We start from the raw sequence: 20,779 nt of genomic DNA, 5'->3' as shown, positions 1-20,779 counted from the left end.
AAGAAAAGCATTTTGGGGAGCTATATATGGGAGGATGAGATATAGTGTAATATTTACTGGAATAGGAATAAAAGACTGCCCCCAGTTTCCCAGTGTCCATACATCCTGCTATGGAAGAAGTCAAGTCTTGTCTTTATCAAGCCCAAAAGAAAGGACAGGATCCACACATTCTGTGCCATTGGTTCAGTCCCATTCAGTCTCTGTCCCCAATCAGCTAGCTTAGCTTCTATTTCTTATTGTGCTCTGGCTGCTACTACATTGCCACCCCAGGCTCATGCTTGGAGCCCACTTAGAGCCCTTGTAGAGGCATACCTGCACTTGGGACCTATGCAATAGCTAGGCCCACATGGTTGCTACAAAGAGAGAATAGGTGAAAACACGGGCGAACAGACCCATGTTACCAGGAGAGAAAGAGAGAGCTTCCCTTTGTTAGGCTCTTATTATATTATCTTGGGCTTGGAAAGGACCAGACTCTCTTTCAAACTAACCAATAAATTTCCCAATCCTTTGCAGGCTTGTGCTGGGCCTTCCTACTAACCAATCCATTTCCTAGATCATCTGGAGTTTTGTGTCCCTTATCTATTCCAATCCTTTTCCCAGGTTAGGCACATTCCCTCTGTTTGCTATCTTGGCTCCTACTGCACATGCCTCATAGTAGAAGAAACTCCCCATGTGCTATCTTGGTTTCTACTGGGCAGGTGCTCAACACAGGAATTTCACCTTGTGGTCTTTTGGTTTACAATATTTATTCTAAATTTAAAAGACAAAGATGGAAAATTAAGAGATATATCAGGCAAAGGTAGAAAAAGGAAGACAAAATGGCAATGTATCACATAAAGATCATTTATGCAAATAGCATTTTGTAGAAAAAAATCAATATTTTAAAATGCATGTACTTATTTGTGAAAGGTATATTAGACAACCTTTTCATAACATCTAAATATACAAAGCAAAACTTTTGGAATCAAAATTTAAACTAACTGCCATTATAATAACACATTCAGCGAGATTACAGTAACAATTATAATATAATTATAATTTAATGTAATGTCATTGTAATGTAGTAACAGATTCAGGAGGAGGATAGAGAAGAATAAGGGGAAGAGGAAGACAAAAGATAAATATTATAAAAAGAGAGACAACTTTATTAATTACCATGATTTTATATTATAAACTATTTTCTTAGGAAACAATGTAGAATAATATTTGAAAAACTTCCAGATCTAACCAGGGAAGTTTGGTACAGAAGTGCCAGATAAAATATAAATATATTCCTTTTATACAGTGATAGTTAATTTAAAAGAATGGAAAAAATCTCATTAGCAATAATGATGCATATAAAATGAAAATTTTATTTTATTTTATTGATTTTTTTCAGAGAAGAAGGGAGAGGGATAGAGAGATAGAAACATCGATGAATGAGAATCATGAATCAGCTGCCTCTTGCATGCCCCCTACTGGGGATTGAGCCTGCAACCAAGGTACATGCCCTTGACCAGAATCAAAACCATAACCCTTCCGTCTGTGGCCGACACTCTATCCACTGGGCCAAACCAGTCAGGACAAAAATAAAACTTTACTGAAAAAACAAGCTATTCTCTAAAGTGAAAAAGTCAATTATGTGCCTTTTCTTAGAAACTGGAAAAAAAACAAACTAAGGTTTGTTTATAAAAAGATACAATAAAATATATGTAACCTAAAAAAACACACCAGAAATAAAGTGGAAATATAGATAAATAGAGATGTTGGCCAGCTTCCTCAAAAACAAGCAATTCAAGAGTACTAGCCAGATGATGCAATGCCTTTTCTGACCTAGCCTTGGAAGGCCCACACCATCACATCCATAATATCCCATGGGTTATATATCTGCCCTATTTGATGGGAAAGAGGATTACAATGGCATGAATACCAGGAGGTGAGGACCTTTTGCAACGATTTTTTTAGTATGGTTACTATAAAATTCTACTAAGAAACTTCTTAAAACAGTTTTTAAAACACATAACAAATAAGTTAAACTTTTGCATACATGATAAAACAATATGTGAAAAATAAACTGAAATATCAACAACAAATATAGGAAAAACTACTTACTTGGACAAAACCTTAAGTAAACTTTATACTCTTCATTTGGTAGTAGAATCCCATTTAATAAATTAAACTCGAATATGCCATCTTTGAAAAGTTTCTCAGCATTAGTAATATCGAAACACCACTCCACTTTTCTTTTTGAGAAATTGTGTAAGATAATATGCTGTTAACACAAAAAAACATAAAAGAAGCAATTTATAAAAATTATAATATGCAATATCAAATTTAGTTGGTATTACCATGCAAACTTGCTTGGCCTATGCACAAAGTCAAGCCATCCTATATAATAAAAGGCTAATATGCAAATTGTCCCCACGGGTGGGAGTTTGACTGACCAGGAGTTAGACATGAGATGACCACCGGGGGTGTTGGCAGCAGGCAACCAGGGGAAGGAAGGCCCTGGCTGGCAGCCACTAGGGACCCTACCATGCACAAATTTTATGCACTGGACCTCTAGTTAAAAGTTATAATCATAGATACAACATTTTAAAAGGGTTGTTAGGTAAACAAAGGGTATGCAAATATGTTTATAGCTTATTAACAACTATGAAAAGTACACAAATGATAGAGACTGAGTTAAACCCAAACTATCAAAATAGTGCTGCTAACTAACAAGGATGCAGAGTAACAAAAACCTTCATTCATGATGTGAGAATGCAAAATGGAGCAGCCCCTTTGGAGGACAGTTTGAGTTTCTTGTAATGTTAAGCATGGACCTACCCTATGACCCAGTAAACCCACTCTTAAGTATTTACTTAAGTGAACAGAAAATGTATGTACACACAAAAATCTGTACACACATGCAAATATATAAAACACATAGATGTGTAAGTATATATTTATACACATTCCCATGTTCATGGACAACCATTAAAGTGGTCTATAAAAAAATGGTAATGATAGTTGATTTTGGAAAGGAGAATGGAGTGGCTGAAGGATAGCATAGGAGGAGAGAAATATACTTTTTATTGTATAATCGTATATAATTATGTATTTTAGAATTTTGTGCCATGTGCATATACCTGTTCAACAATAAACAAACAAACAAACAAACAAACAAACAAACAAACAAATAATGTACATTTTTTGACAACTAGAGGTTGAACAGATTTTAATTTACCTACTGGCCATTTGTATTTCTTATTTAATGAATTGCCTTTTCTTGCTCTTTCTCAAGCTTCTATTGTTAGGGTTTGGATAGTGACAATGGCTGTGGAAGAACTCACAATTAAAAGAAGAGATGCATAAAGGAAATTTATTTTACTTTCCATGAAGGGAAAGTGCCAAGTACTGCTAATCAATACAGATCAAGACATAAATGGCAGCCTGCTCTTTTAAGCAGAGGCTGTTGGTAGGTGACAAGGAAGGGAGAGGTTTGTGTTGTATTGAAGTTGAGGGGCTGTCTTGAAAAGTTATAGTTTTTTTATGTGTTTCTTCCACCCCGGGAGACAGTCCTGCAGATGTCCTAGGGAGGTGTCTTATTTTCCCTAGCCTGTAAAACATTCTTAGAGCAAAAGTTATGAAGTTCAAGAGGCTTGAAGTGGAAGGAGGGAGGGAACTTTCTAATAACTACAAACTCCTTGGTGGGAATTATCCCTTAGTTGTAAACACAGCAGGGAGGAGGGAGATACAAGAATGCAGCCTTGAAAGTAGCTTATTTTTGTCTTTCAGTTTGAACAGAGGGGCTGTTTGAATCAGAGGAGCTAACTAACAAACTTGGGGTTTAATAGCCATGTGCTTCTCAGGAATTCTGGGAAGGACACAGCAAAAAAGGGACCTTGAGAATCAATCTGTACCAAAATATTCAGCAAAGGAATTTTGAAACCTATAGACAGGAGAGTATACAATGCCTCGGATCCCCACCCAACTCACTCTTCAGATTAGCTGAGAACCCATCTCTGCTTCATAAGCCAGATTTATAGGCTTGCTTGCTTTCCTTCTTTAATAAAAGGGCATGCTTTAATAAATTGGCTTTATACAATGCAGTCAAGGTCTCTTGTATAAATTCCTTTATATGAGAAGACAAGGATCGAGGTTGGGAACAACCCTCTCCCATTAACTTAGGGGGATGTCTAGCAATACCTCTCTAGTGTTGGTGAGAGGTGCCTCTAACACCTATAATCGTGTTAAAATCTATAAGCATTTTGTGAAAACCTACAATATTTCATAAAGTGGAGTTGCCTGTTACTATGCTACGAGCAGTCATGCTTTCATTTAAGGAAATGTTACAGTTTATACCACCATTGCCTAAGCAATCAGTGATTTCCCTTGGCACCAAATGCAGCAAGGAAAATCCACTGAGACACAAAATAGTTTCCACATTTGAAAAATTACAACCATGATGAATCTTGGAGAGGAAGAATTTTTTATCTTGGGGATCTAAAAGCTGATAATCTTTACTATACAATTTGTAGGTTTAAAATGTATATGTATAAGGGACAACATTAAAGTATCATACTAAAGTTAAAATAAGAAATAAGCTTCCTACTGTAACTTATGACAAATATTACACTTAAATATTAAATAATTTAGAAGATGATGGCATGCTGCTTTTGTGGTAATTTCTTTCCCATATATTTTTTTAGGTATAGAATTTGAAACTACATAGTAGTTTTGTCTAAGGCTTTCTTCTTTCCCCCTTTTTATTTGATATGGCATAATCTTGGTTTTCAAATACCAAGCTTGTCCAGTAGGACAAACTTGATCTAAAGAACGACATTTGAGTATATATTAACCTTTCCAAGGAATGGGAGGCCCCAGCATAGCTGCACCTTCCTGCTGTCCTGTCAACCTCCAGCAAGGTGAAATTTCTTCACTGATTTAAACCTTGTTCTTGAGAAGTGAAAAAGATGTAGAATATCCATTTCAGCCAGACCTGTGTGGCTCAGTGGTTGGGTGTCAACCTATGAACCAGGGGGTCACAGTTCAATTCCCATTCAGGGTACATGCCCGGGTTGCAGGCTTTAACCCCAGTGAGGGGTGTGCAGGAGGCAGCCGATCAATGATTTTCTCTCATCATTGATGTTTCTATCTCTCTCTCCCTCTCCCTTCCTCTCTGAAATAACAAAAAAAAAAATAGTTAAAAAATAAAATATCCATTTCAGAAGTATATTATGAAGATTAAATAACATGTAAACCCTCTTAGCATGGTGCCTTGCACTAGGAATGCACCTAACAAGCTGTGATATCACCATCATCACCATCATCAAGATGAATATAAGAATGGGGCCATTTGTCAAGCTGAAGGCAGAATAGACAGAAACCACAAATGAATCTGCGTACCACTATTCTGGGAACATGAGGGTTTTAAAATAAACATTTCCTGGAAAGTTGCAGACAAAAAGAACAAAAATAAATAGTAGCTATTTTGCATGCTGCTTCAAGTAGCATCTCATCAGAGGTCGGAGGTATCATTTCCTTTTCATATCTCTCACAGAACATCATAATTGACACAACCAAACAGAGAAGGATAAGTATTTATAGAAGAACTGAACAATGAAAAACATAAGGGTGACTAACAGAAAAGAATTCACTGGAAAACACTTTGGTGGTTTCTCAAAAAGTAAAGCATAAAATTACCACATGACCCAGCACATCCACAGTAGGCATACACCCCAGAGATTGAGCCGCAACCTGGGCATGTGCCCTGACCGGGAATTGCAACCCAACCTCATGGTTCATAGGTCGATGCTCAACTGCTGAGCCATGCCAGCCAGGCTCTGTTTTTATTTTTCAAACTTATCTTTATTGTTGAAAGTATTACAGATAGCCTCTTCCTGCCCCCATTGACCCCTCCTCCCCACTCCTGCCCCCACCCCAGGCCTTCATAGCACTATTGTCTGTGTCCATGGGTTATGTATATATGCAGATAAGTTCTTTGGTTAATCTCTTCCTGCCCCCCCTCTGGATTTTTAAATTAACTTTGCTCTTCAAAAATTTGAAGAGTATAGAATGGTCCATACAATTGTAACCACAACAAAATAATGTACTTTGTTTTTTTCCTAAAGCATGATTGCTTTAAAATATTTAAAAATTTAAAAATGAGTCCATTTTACTCTAGATGTCTCTTAGTACTGAAATGATATTTAGTTCTAATATTTGTACACTATATAACAAAGTTCATTTGTACCTTATAACAAAAAACAACATATTTTAAAACAAAAGATGGGCATAAAATCATGCTAGCTATTTGAATGACTCATTTTTCTCCTTTAGAAATTGAGGAACTAGTATAAGATCTCTAAAGTAGTAACCACTTTCCATATCCTTTCCTAAGAATAGAATCAATACAGTCAGCTATAGAAAAACATTGTTTAGCTTTTTAAATATGTGTTGTATCATTTCTCTTTGTAACTTTATCAAAATGATACTATACACAGGTTGCACAAATAGCTCAAAAATGCTTATAAAAAACAGTTGCCCCATTCAACCCCGCCTCTTCAACAGTTCTGCTTCCCAAAAGCAAGCAATTTTAGCCAATTCTGATTTGGATTTTCTCTAATAGTTATACCTGATTCTAAATGTGATGCTGATATGGCTCACTTGAGTTTTTCATGGCTACCATAACAAAATACCACACAGTTGGTTTAAAACAGCACAAATTTACTATATTACAGTGTTGTAGGTTAGAAGCTCAACATAGATATTACTAGATTAAGGTCAAGGTGTTAGAAAAAACTATGACACTTTCTGGAGGTTCTAGGAAAGCATATCTTTCCTTGCTATTCCTAATTTCTTGAGGTCAGACACATTCTTTGTATGGTGGGCTCCATCCACTTTCTTCAAATCCAGCAACATCAAACATCTCTCTGCCCTTCTTCTATCATCACATTTCCTTCTGGTCACAGTCAGAAAAGGTTTTTTGTTTTTAACCACTTGTGAAAAGAATGGGACCACCTAGATATTCTAAGATAATCTCCCTTGCTCAGGGTCTTTAATCTTAATCACATTAAACATCAGTAAAGTATCTTTTGCATAATAAGGTGACGTATTCACAGTCTGTGAATTAAGAATTAAACAAATTTGGAGGACATAATTTTGACTACCACATGGCTATTTCATGATATATCAGATTCAGATATCATGCCTTGATTGCCCAATAGTAAAGATGAGGATTTAGCTCATTTGCACTACCCCCACTCCTTTCTCCACCTTCCAATTTTGGATATTTGCATTATTTTAATTCTTCCATTAGTCACCTGGAAAATTTAAACAATGTATTTATATATTTACTTTTTCTTGTCAACTTTAGACAATTCCCTTTAATTACTCAGTATGTAAGATGAGCTTCACTCTTCTTCCTTCCACCATTCGCAGTCCTTCTGTCAATTTAACCTTCACATGCACGTTGTATGTATAATACATGTCACTTTATATACAACTAGAGACCTGGTGCATGAAATTCGTGCACTGGTGGAGGGGATTCCTCAGCCCTGCCTGCGCCCTCTCACAGTCCGGGACTCCTCATGGGATGTAGCAATGTGCCAAGCAGCAGGCAGCCAGGGAGGAGCCCGAATCAGGGTCAGGCACCATGCTGCTTGCACTCATCCTGGCCCACTTTATCTGCTGCCACTGTGGCATCTGTGCCCACCAGTCCTGAGCCTGGCTTCTGGCTGAGTGGCACTCCCTCTGTTGAAGTGCACTGACCACCACTGGGCAGCTCCTATGTAGAGAGCATCTAGCCCCTGGTGGTCAGTGCACATCATAGCGACCAGTCGTTCCATCATTCCACCATAATGGTCACTTAGGCTTTTATTATATAGACTAGTTGCCCAGTGCATGAAATCGTGGGCAGTAGGCCAACCGCCACTTCTGTGGGACCTGGCGAGAGATGCAGCATGCCCACAGGAGCCAGAGGGAGCCGCTGTGCACCCACGGGAGCCACGCCACCTCCATGGGAGGGAGGCAGGAGCGAGCCACCACATCCCGTGGGAGCCAGGAGGGAGCTGCCATCGCCCACGGGAGCCAGGAGGGAGCCACCACTGCCCACGAGAGCCCAGGGGGGGACCGTGAGGTGCTCGATGCATCTCTAGTGACCAGTTGTGCATGCAGCCCTGCCCAACCTCACACACCTCGCTGCACACGCAGCCCCGCCGCCCCACGCATGCCTGCTGCGCATGCAGCCGCCTGTTAATCAGTCGTTATGCGTGAGAGTGTGACAATCATTTGCATATTAGCCTTTTATTATATAGGATGATATATATGATCACATTTTAATTCTGCTACATAAACATCTTGACTTCTCTGGGTTATATATTTTATTCTAACTGTAAATATCACTCATCCCTAATCCAAGTAGTATATTAGAGTTACAGTTCCTTTTCTTTGAGGCCAATGTGAGTCCTTTGCCAATCAAGGGAGAAGACTCTCATCTAAATTGTACTTTAGCCCAGCCAGTGTGGCTCATAGGCCAATGCTCAACCACTGAGCCACACTGGCCAGGCTTCACATTAATTTTAATCATAGTTCCCACTTCTACAAGGAGAGAGTGATTAATTAATCGCATTCAAAATATTTTGAATAATCTTAATAAATATATACATATCCTATATAGTAAAGAGGTAATATGCAAATTGACCATCACTCCAACACACAAGATGGCCACCCCCATGTGGTCAAAGATGGCCGCCACAAGATGGCTGGCAGGGGAGGGCAGTTGTGGGCAATCAGGCCAGCAGGGGGAGTTGGGAGGGACCAGGACTGCAAGGGAGGGCAGTTGGGGGCCATCAGGCCTGCAGGGGAGGGCAGTTAGGGGTGACCGGGCTGGCAGAGGAGGGCAGTTGGGGGCGACCAGGCCTGCAAGGGAGGACAGTTGTGGGGGGGACCCATGCCTGCAGGGGATGGCAATTGGGGGGATTCAGGCCATCAGGGGAGGGAAGTTGGGGGGGGACCCAGGCCTGCAGGGGAGCACATGTGGGGGGGACCCAGGCCAACAGGGTAGGGCAGGGTAGGGCAATTAGGGGGGACCAGGCCTGCAGGGGAGGGCAATTGTGGGGGACCAGGGCCACAGGAAAGGGAAATTGGGGGGTGGGATCAGGCCTGCAGAGGAGGACAGTTGGGGGGACCAGGACAGCAGGGGAGGACAGTTGGGGGGACTAGGCCTGCAGGGGAGGACAGTTGGGGGACCAGGCCTGCAGGGGAGGGCAGTTGGGGGTGAGATCAGGCCTGCAGGGGAGGGCAGTTGGGGGGAACCAGGCCTGCAGGAGAGGGCAGTTGGGGGGAACCAGGCCTGCAGGGGAGGGCAGTTGGGGGGAACCAGGCCTGCAATGGAGGGAAGTTGGGGGGGACCAGGCCTGCAAGGGAGGGCAGTTTGTGGTGACCAGGTCATAAGGGGAGGACAGTTAGTGGCAACCAGGTGGCAGGGAGGGCAGTTAGGGGCAATCAGGCCAGCAGGGGAGGGCAGTTGGGGGTGACCAGGCTGGCAAGGAAGGGCAGTTTGGAGGGCCCATGCCTGCAGGGGAGGACAGTCAGGGGTGACCAGGCCAGCAGGGGAGGACAATTAGGGGTGACCAGGCTGGCAGGGGAGGGCAGTTAGGGGTGACCAGGCCAGCAGGGGAGCAGTTAGGCATCAATCAGGCTGGCAGGTGAGTGGTTAGGGGGTGATCAGGCTGGCAGGCAGAAGTGGTTAGGGGCAATCAGGCAGGCAGGCAGGCAGGCAGGCAGGCGAGCGGTTGGGAGCCAGCAGTCCTGGATTGTGAGAGGGATCCCAGATTGGAGAGGGTGCAGGCTTGGCTGAGGGACACCCCCCACACACCCTGTGCACGAATTTCATGCACCAGGCCTCTAGTATAAAATAAATGCCTTTATATGTGTTTGTACTTGGACAATTACCTCTGAGGGGGAAAAAAAACACATCTATACTAATAAAAGCATAATATGCTAATTAGACTGAACGACATTCTGGACATCATTCCAGATGTCCTTTCGGACAAAGTCACAGTGGCAGAGGCCGAGACAGAGCCGTTTGGGGCGATCAGGCAGGCACTGGAGCAGTTAGGGGGCATCAGGCTAGCAGGCAGAGGTGGTTAGGGGCGATCAGGCAGGCAGGCAGGCAGGCAAGCAGTTAGGAGTCAGTGGGATTGGGCCTAAACCAGCAGTCAGACATCCTCCGAAGGGTCCCAGATTGGAGAGGGTGCAGGCCAGGCTGAATGATAACCCCCCTTCTGTGCATGAATTTCATGCACTTGGCCTCTAGTATACATATATACATATAACATATAAGATACAAGGTGGGACAAAAGTAGATTTACAGTTATGAATATGCAAAACATATTTTATTCTTATATTATTATTTATTAATTATTGTATTATTTTTCATATGAACAACTGTAAATCTACTTTTGCCCCCCTATATATACATACTTTTGAGAAATAAGATATGTATGCATGTAAGTATGCAAATTACACTTATATGTATATGCAAGTTCTCTAAAAATCAGAGACTTCTTATAACATATGCTTCATAATAACTCAATAAACTAAAAACCATAATCAGAAAAAACAGTTGTAAACTGCACCAATTCTCTGTACATACCTGAGTTTTTGAGACCCTTTTCTTATACCTCACAGCATATGGTGGGATGTCAAATATAAATTGAGTTCTAGATAATTTCACTGGTGCTTGCAATACTATGAGAAGAAAGTAAATAAACTGAAAAACTATTAATAGATATAAGCTCATAGATAATTCTTATGCTTTTTAACATGAAACAATAAAATATACAATTATTTTCTATTTTTATATATTGCCAGCAAGACAAAAACTTAAATTTTAAATATTTTTAGAACATCTTAGTTTATCACATCTATAACATTCCAATTTTGTATTTAATGGTAATTAAGGACAAAAATTAAAAAAACTACCCTTGAGACAATAAAAGAATATCCTATCTAATAAAGAGTGAATATGGTAATTGACCCTCATGCCATCACAAAGATGGTGGCACCCAGAGCCAATAAGGAGAGAATATGCTAATTGACTGCCCCACCCTCAAATATGGCGGCGCCTACAGCCACAAGATGGCGGTGCCCAGTCCCCTCAGCCTCCCAGTTTCCCAGGGCTGGCCAGAGGCACAGGAAAGCCTCGGATGGCAGCTGCCCTACTGCCCAAGGCCACCCGAGGCTCAAGTAACCAGGGCCAGCTGAGGCCTGCACTGCCAGCAGTGGCAGCAGCAGAGGTGTGATAGGGAGTCGCCTTCCCCTGATCGCTGGGTCACTTCCTGCCCCTGAGGGCACCCAGACCATGAGAGGGGGCAGGCCGGGCTGAGGTATTCCCCCTCCAGTGCATGAATTTTCATGCACCAGGCCTCCAGTTGGTTAATAAAATTACACAGGTTTCAAGTGTACAATTCATTGATATATCACCTGCATATTGCATTGTGTGCCCACCACCCAAAGTCAAATCATCTTCTGCCACCATATATTTGATCCCCTTTACCTTTTACTAACCCCCAACACCCTTCCCATACTGTTGTCTGTGTCTGAGTTATTACTTTTCTTGTTCTTTCATTTGTTGCTTTCAGTTTTATATCCCACATATGAATGAAATCATATAGTTCTTGACTTTTTCTGTTTGATTTATTTCATTTAGCATATTTTCAAGATCTATCCATGTTGTTGCAAATGGCAGTATTTTATCTTTTCTTATGGCTGAGTAGTAATCTATTGTATATATATAACATCTTCTTTATCCACTCCTCTATCACAGCACACTTTCATTGTCTCCATGTCTTGGCCACCATAAATAATGCTGCAACGAACATAGGGGGTGCATATATCTATGCAAATAAATGTTTTCAAATTTTTCTGGTAGATACACAGAAGAGGATTTGGTGGGTCATATGGTAACTCTATTCTTAATTTTTTGAGGAGCCTCCATACTATTTTCTGTAGTGGTTGTACCAGTTTACTTTCCTACCAGCAGTGAATGAGGGTTCCTTTTTCAACACAACCTCTCCAAAATGTATTACTTGTCTTATTTATAATAGCCATTTCAACAAGTATGAGGTGGTATCTCATTGTGGTTTTGATTTGCAATACCCAGATTCAATGCAATCTCCATCAAAATCCCAATGGCATTTTTTAAAGAAAAACAACAAAAAAAGTCACCAGATTGGTATGGAACTATAAAAGACGCCAAATAGCCAAAGCAATCCTGAGAAAAAAGAAAAAAAGTTGAGCAGATCTCAGGCTAGGTGTCTCAGTTGGTGGGAATATTGTCTTGCACACAAAATGACTGCAGCCTCTATTAGCAGTCAGGGCACATATCTAGTTGCAGGTTCAATCACTGGTGGGGGCATGTACGGGAGGCAATCAATTGATTTCTCTCTCATATGGATCTCTCTCTCTTTCTCTCACTCTCTCTCCAATCAATAAACATGTTCTCAGGTGAGGATTTAAAAAATCCTATATAATAAAAGCCTAATATGCAAATTGCCCCCTCGACTGGAAGTTCTACTGGGAATTCGACCAGGGGGCAGGGCCACCCGGCCAACTGCCCTCAGCCCCTCCCTCTGGCAGGCCCCAACCTGGCCAGCAGTGGTGGCAGGCAGTCAGGGGAAAGGAGGCCCCAGCCAGCAGCCAGCAGCCACTAGGGACCCTACCTGTGCACAATTTTTGTGCACTGGGCCTCTAGTAAACAAATAAAAGAGCAAAGCCAAAGGTATCACATCGCTAACTTCAAATTATGGTACAATATGAAAATTATCAAAACAGCATGGTATTGGCAGAAAAACAAGACACACTGATCAATGGAACAGAACTGAGAGCCCAGAAATAAACCCACATATAAATAAGTGAATAATTTTCAAAGATGAGCCAAAAACATACAATGGAGAAAAGAAAGCCTCTTCAATAAATGCTGCTGGGAATACTGGAAAGACACATTCAAAGGAATGAAATTAAACTGCTATTTGTCACCATAGACAAAAATTAATTCAAAATGGATTAAAGACCTAAATATAAGACCTGAAACAGTAAAATGCATAAAATAAAACATAGGTACAAAACTTATTGACCTTGGTCTTAAAGAGGACCTCAAAGGCAAGCAAAGTAAAAGCAAAAATAAATGAATGTGAGTATACCAAACTAATAAGTTTCTGCACAGCAAAATAAACCATCAACAAAACAAAAAGACAACCAACTGAATGGCAGAAGGTATTTGTGAACAGCACCTCCAATAAGGAGTTAATATCCAAAATATATAAAGACCTCATATAACTCAACAGCAAAACACACACACACACACACACACACACACACACACACACACACACTCCAATTAAAAATGAGCAGAGGGCCTGAACAGATACCTTTTCCCATACAAATAGCCAACAGATATATGAAAAGATGCTCAACTTCACTAGCTATTAGGGAAATGAAAATAAAATTCTATCTTTTTAATAAGCTAGAGGCCCAGTGCACAAAGTTCATGCACAGGGGGGTCCCCTCAGCCCAGCCTACACCCTCTCCAATCTGGGACCCCTCAGGGGATGTCCAACTGCCGGTTTAGGCCCTTTCACAATCCGGGACCACTGGCTCCTAACTGCTCACCTTCCTGCAAGTCTGATTGCTCCTAACTGCCCCCCCTGCTGGCCTGGTTGCCCCTAACTTGCCCCCTGCCGGCCTGGTGACCCCCAACTGCCCCCCTGGCCTGGTCATCCCTAACTGCCCCCTGTGCCGAACTGGTCGCCTGAATTGCCCCCCTCCGCCGGCCTGGTCGCCCCAACTGCCCCCCTGCCAGCATGGTTGCCCACAACTGCCCCCCTGCTGGCCTGGTCACCCCTTGCTGCCCCCCTGGTGGCCTGGTTGCCCCCAACTGCCCCCCTGCTGGCCTGGTCACCCACAACTGACCCCCTTGTCAACCTGGTAACCCCTAACTGCCACCCCAGCCTGGTCACCCCTTACTGAACCCCTGCCAAACTGGTCACCTCCAACTGCCACCTCTGCCGGCCTGGTCACCACTAACTGCCCCCCCCCGGCTGACCTGGTTGCCCCCAACTGCCCCCTGCCGACCTGGTTGCCCCCAACTGCCTCCCTGCCGGCCTGGTCACCCCACGCAGCCTGCTATTCAGTCGTTTGGTTGTCCCTCACTAACCCCCCTGCCAGCTTGGTCGCCCCACGCAGCCTGCTGTTCAGTCATTTGATTGTCCCTCACTAACCCCCCTGCCGGCCTGGTCTCCCCACGCAGCCTGCTGTTCAGTTGTTTGGTCGTCCCTCACTAACCCACCTGCCGGCCTTGTCGCCCCACGCAGCCTGCTGTTCGGTCATTACTGTTACTGTGACAACATCCAGACAATTTGCATATTCCTCTATTATTAGTATAGATTTCTTTTTAGAGCAATTTTAGATTCACAGAAATATTGATGCAGAAGGTGTAGAGATTTCCAATATACCCTCTGCCTCCATACATGCATAACCTCCTCCATTATCAACATTCTTCACTATAGTGGTATATTTGTTTCAATTGAGGAACCTACAATGATACATCATTATAATACAAAGACCACTGTTTACATTACAGATCCTTTATAGTGGTGTACATTCTATGGGTTTGAACAAATATATAATATATATATCCACCCTTATATAGTATCATACAGAGAAGAATCTTTGCCCTAAATATCCTCTGTAGTCTTCCTATTCATCTCTCTCTCCCCACATCCCTTTGAAACCACTGATCTTTTTATTATATCCATAGTTTTGCCTTTTTTAGAATATCACAGTTGAAATGATACCATATGTAACCTTTTGAGATTGGATTCTTTCACTTAGTAATATAAATTTAAGGTCTCTGGGATCTCTATCAATGACTTAATAGCTCATTTATTTTTGGTGCTGAATAACAATCCACTGTCAGAGTATAACAAAATCTATCCATTCATCTTCTGAAGGATATCTTGGCTGCTTCCAAGATTTAGCAATTATAAACAAATCAGCCATAAACATTTGTATACAGTTTTCATGTGGATGTAAGCTTTCAGCTTTTTAAGAAAAATAACAAGGAGCACGATTTAAGGCATTGTATATTCAGAGTATGTTTATAAAATACCAAATGTCTTCTGATGTAGAAAATCATTTATCATTCCCATCAGCAATGTAATCTCACCAGCAATTGCATTCCCACCAGTTCCTGATGCTCCACATATTTTCCATCATTTAGTGTTGGCAGTGTTCTGGATTTTGGCTATTCTAATAGATGTATAGTGGTATCTTACTGATGTCATATGATGTGAAGTATTTTTATATTCTTATTTGCCATTTATATATCTTCTTTGGTGAGGTGTATGTTCAGATGTTTGGCCCATTTTTTAATCGGTTTGTTTTTCTCCTAGAATTTTAAGTTCTCTCTATATTTTAGATAGCAGTTTCTTCTCAGATATGTCTTTTGCAAATTTTCTCCAAGCCAGTGGTTTGTCTTTTTGGCACTTGCAGTGTCTTTTGTAAAGCAGATATTTTTAATTTTAATAAAGTCCAGCTTATCAATCCTTTCTTTCAAGGATCTTGCCTTTGTTGTTTTATCTAAAATACCATTGCCAAACCCAAAGACATCTAGATTTTCCCTATATTATCTTCTAAGTGTTTTTTTTATTTTGAATTTTATATTTAGTTCATGTTTGTGAAGAATTTAAGGACTGTCTTTAGATTTTTCTTCTCCTTTTTTTAAATTTGTGGATATCCAGTTGTTCAGCACCAAATTATGAGAGGATGATCTTTTCTGAATTGTATTGCCTGTACTCCTTTGTCAATGATCAGTTGACTACATTTCTGTGGATCTATTTCTGGGCTGTCTTTTCTATTCCATTGATCTATTTGTCTATATTTTTGCCAATATCAAACTCTCCTAATTACTGCACCTTTGTAGTAAATATTGAATTCCTCCATAATGTCAGTCCTCCAACTTTGTTCTCCTTCAAAAATGTGTTGGCTATTGTGGATGTTTTCCCTTTCCATATAAATTTTGAATCAATCTGTCAATAGCCACAAAATAACTTGCTGAGGATCTGATAGGGAATGCCTTCATTCTCTAGATCAAGTTGGAAAGAACTGCCATCTTCACAACAGTATCTTCCTATATGAACATAAAATATTGTTTTATTTATTTAATTCTTCTTTGATTCCTTACATTAGAGTTTTGTAGGTTTCTTTCTATAGATCTTGTAAATATTTTGTTAACATGAGTGTTTCATCTTGTAGGCTGCTCATGTACATGGTATTTTGTATTTAATTTCAAAAGACATTTGCTCATTGCTGGTATATAGGAAAGCAATAGACTTTTGTATATTAACCTCTTATTCCGAAACCTCACTAGAGTTCCAATAGATTGTTTTCATCAATTCTTTTAAATTTTCTACATAGACAATCATGTCATAGTAAAAAAGAGTTCAGTCCTGCTTTCCTAATCTGTATAAATAATTCAATAGTTTTAAATTGCGCATTGTGAGTTGTATGATAAAATCTCTTGGCATTCCACTCCATTCTGCCCAAGATTTGAATCATCCCTTTGTCCAGCATAATTAATCTGTATACTCTCCCAGCCTGTTAGTTACTTAGTAGCCGTCTTGATTAGCAGATTGACTGTCGCAGTATCACACTGCTTATGTTCACATTAACTTTTATTTTACTTAATAATGCCACATTCACATAACTTTTATTATAGTATATTATTATAATTGTTCTATTTCATTATTAGTTGGTTATTAATATCCTACAGTGCTGAATTTGTAAATTAAGTTTTATCATAGGTATGTATGTGCATTAAAAAAACATAGTATATATAAGGTTTGGCACTATCCTTGGTGACAGGCACCCACTGGGCATCTTGGAACTCATACCCTGTGGATAAGGGGGGACTGCTGTAAAGAGATCACAGACATCTGTCAGAAGAATACAAAATCTCTGTGATAAAGGCAAAATTCATGAACAGATCATTGACATAAGGAATATATAATAGCAAAGATAGAAAATTATAATCTGTAAGCAATCCAAAAAGATGGAAATTGAAATAACATACTTTTAATCACATAGAAAGATATCCAATTTCTTTAATTCAATGCTGGTTACAGTTTATACTAGAGGAGAGGTAAAAGAGCACAACTCTTCACAAAAGCCCTTTTGAAAAATGCATCAAGAGCTTTAATGTGTATGTACTTTAGAATACAGCCACCTCAGAGAATCTCACTTACAAAAATCATCTAAATATGGAAAAGAACCATATGATATCCCTCGTTATTTTGGACATAAAATAGAAAGCAACAAACAAACAAACACAGAAAAAAATATGATGGCTACCAGAAGGGAAGGGGGATGGTGAGAGGGAGGAGAGGATAAAGGGGGAATAAATGGTGATAGAAAGAGAAATGAATGGGGGTAGTGAAAACAAAAGTACACAGATGATGTATTATAGAATTGTACACTTGAAACCTATATAATTTTATTAACCTATGTCACCCCAGTGAATTCAATAAATTTTTTAAAAAGGAAAAAATCTAAATAGAAAAAAGTATTATAAACAAAAATGCTCACTACTACAATATTTATATTAATAAGAAAATTTAAAAAAGGAAAAAACCTAAATGCTTCTGATTATGGTTAAGTAATCTATAAGAGACACTTACCGATGATATATTCTACAATACTTATCAGTCTTAATTTATATAATTAATAAGGGTCTATAACATTCAAGTAAAACTTTATAGTAAGCATGAACAGATTTCAACTTAACATAGGCAGTAAGATCTCAAATATGTAAAAAAAAAAAGAAAAGCAAAATATAGAACAAAAGTAAAATCCCAAAATATTAATAATAGTATAGTCGAAATATTCACATTGCAGATGACATTTATTGTGTTTCCACATTTTCCAATTTTCTATGATGAAGCATTAATTTAATTTCATGGAGTCTCCCTACCACCTGTGAAATTCTTAATTCTGTATTTTAAATGGAAGTAAACTAAATATCTATATTATATATGCTATTTTAATGAGGCTTCTCTTACAAGGTGCCAAGTGTTAATTATTAACTGATTCCTATTTTATTATTGAGAACTTAATGTCTGAACTATGAAAACTAAATATAATATATTATAGTCTAAACTTATTTTTTTCTGAAAAATACCTAAACATATATTATGAATTGGAAAGCAAAAGCTTTCCAAAACTACATTTTGCAGAGTACATTGGTTTTATACTTGAATATTTGGAGAAAATGAATAAATGAATATTTGACAAATATTTCAAAATTTTAATGTACTTATCCTTCTGTACATGTAGATAATCCTTTAGTAACCTATCCCTATGGGAAAAATATTTTCTAAAATGAAATTTCCATCTTTTCACTTTATAGCCAATGTAGTTTATTTTAATGATTTAATTTTAATATAATCCTTTAAAAATTACCCACACAATGAATAAAGTACTAAACTGACCTTTTTCCTTAAAAAAAAAATTATATCCTATTTTTTCAAGCAAGGGTTACTCATCGGAGATTATATTCATGCTATCTATCAAAATTTAATCTTACAGACTCACAATTTAAGTGAAATGAAGAGCAATCACATCATAATTTTATTTTCTAATATTAATATTTTTTAAATATCATATCCCTATTTTTAAACTTTTAGTTGCTTAAGTGAAAATATTTGGTTTATGCACATCACATGAATGTTTCATATTACATACCAGTAGCTTGAACATGACATGGTCGAATAAGAGGGACCCGAGGCACAGGAGATTTTGACAAATGATATTGAGTGTAAATTTTTGAAGATTCAAAGAAATTAATATGAATGTCAAAGTCAAATTCATACGTTGTCACCTGACAGACAAAAAATACACATGTGACTATTTTGCTATAAAAGTTTGTGATATTTTTATTGTATATACATAAAATGTGATTTGATATACATCTATATATATATAGAAGCCTAAGTGCCTATTACAACAAAATGACCGGAATGACTGGAACGACCAGAACAACTGGTCACTATGATGCGCACTGACCACCAGAGGGCAGACGCTCAATGCAGGAGCTGCCCCCAGCCTGCAGGCCCCAATCACCAATGGGACCTGCCAGCCAACCTCCTAGTTCCTCCCCCCAACGGGCAGGCCCCTATTGCCTGATCAGGGCCGGGTCCCTGAGCTGGGACGGGTAACTGGGGGTGGGTGGCCGTGGATGTAGCCCCTTTCCCAGGGGGGCCAAGGACTGGCTCCCTCCTCGGGACCAACGGCCAACCTTCCGGGTCCCTCCTTCCATCCCTCCCCACCGCCGACAGGCCCCGATCGGCCTGCCACTCATCTGCCGAGGTGGCAGTTGGCCCCTCCCCCTTGCCAGCAGGTCCTGATTGCCCGATTGGGGCTGGGCCCTGGGCTGTGACAGGGAACTGGGGGTGAGTGGCGGCAGACGTGCGTGGCAAGGGAAGGAGGAGGCAGGGTGGTGGGGAGTCGGGTAACCTGATCGGCCCTAATCGCTGGCCAGGCCTAGGGACCCCACCCATGCACAAATTTCGTGCACCAGGCCTCTAGTATATACATAATGAAATAACACCATGATCAAGCTAATTAACATATACATTACCTCACATAGTCATCTTTTTCTTGTCTTATTTTTTGTGATGAGAACACTTAGGATCTACCCTCTTAGCAAATTCAAGAATAAAGTACAGTATTGTTATCAGTACCATATTACCTAGCAATCTTTTTTTTATTATTGTATAAAGTATTACATATGTCTCCTTTTTCCCCAATTGACCCCTCCTAACCCCTCCCACCCCTGAGGGCAAGCCCCCCACCACCCCAGTGTCTGTGTCCATTTATCCAGCAATCTTAATTCTGTTTATTCATCCTAAGGAAATGAAATCAAAATCTCAAAGAGAGACTTGCACTATATTACAACATTATTCACAACAGTTAAGATATGGAAATAACCTAAATGTCCATGAAAGGACAAATGGATAATGAAAATGTGGTATATGCATGCATGGGAATATTTTTAAGCTTTAAAAGTAGAAGAATATCCTGCCATTTGCAACAACATGGATTGCCCTAAAGGACCTTATGCTAAGTGAAATAAAAAAGACACAGAAAGATAATGTATGATCTCACTCATCCATGGAGTCTAATATAATCAAATCCATGGGACATCATTGACATAAGAAATATATAATAGCAAAGATAAAAAAATGGTGGTTACCATTTTACTCTCAAGGGCTGTGAGGAGGGAGATGTTGGTCAAGGGGTACAAAGTTTCAGTTATTCAAGATTAATTAAGTTATGGAAGCCTAATGAAAGTACATTTTTTTCAAAATAAGAGTTGGTTTATTTTTCATAAGTCCAAATATAAAAAAATGAATGTTTTATTTATTTAAATAATTCCTATTAATTCAAAATGAATCAGACATAACCATAAAAATCTAAGAATATAAACCTTGTAGAAGACAATGTATACAATAGAGTATTGTTAACTATAATCACCATGCTGTATATTACATTCCCAGGACTTATCTATATATATAAAGAGCCAGGGTCCATAACAACCGAAGGCTTGACCTAACACCGGAAGTCAGTGCTGGGTTGCCGTGACGACCTAGCACTGACTGCAGCTGGTGCCAGGGCACTGACCCAGCACTGATTGCTGAGGGGGCTGTGGATTAGGGCCAGAGAGAGGCCTGCAGAGAGAGAGGCAGGGTCTGATCTG

General features: G+C 39.8%; 1 protein-coding gene across 1 annotated transcript in view; it reads right to left on the bottom strand.

Annotated features, from left to right (window-relative positions):
* The window catches only part of CFAP47 (cilia and flagella associated protein 47), a gene marked incomplete at both ends in the record, with an annotated part of 486,291 nt that overhangs the window by 345,487 nt on the left and 120,025 nt on the right, over window positions 1-20,779 (bottom strand). Inside the window, one exon of the mRNA XM_079765682.1 lies at window positions 18,766-18,901. Within this exon, the coding sequence (XP_079621808.1) occupies window positions 18,766-18,901 (136 nt within the window). The remainder of the gene's footprint in view (window positions 1-18,765; window positions 18,902-20,779) is intronic.

The sequence above is a fragment of the Cnephaeus nilssonii genome (genome assembly GCF_951640355.1).
Source record: "Cnephaeus nilssonii genome assembly, chromosome: X".
NCBI lineage: Eukaryota > Metazoa > Chordata > Mammalia > Chiroptera > Vespertilionidae > Cnephaeus > Cnephaeus nilssonii.
The sequence above is the reverse complement of the archived record's forward strand: the minus strand, read 5'-3'. Positions and strand labels throughout refer to the sequence as shown.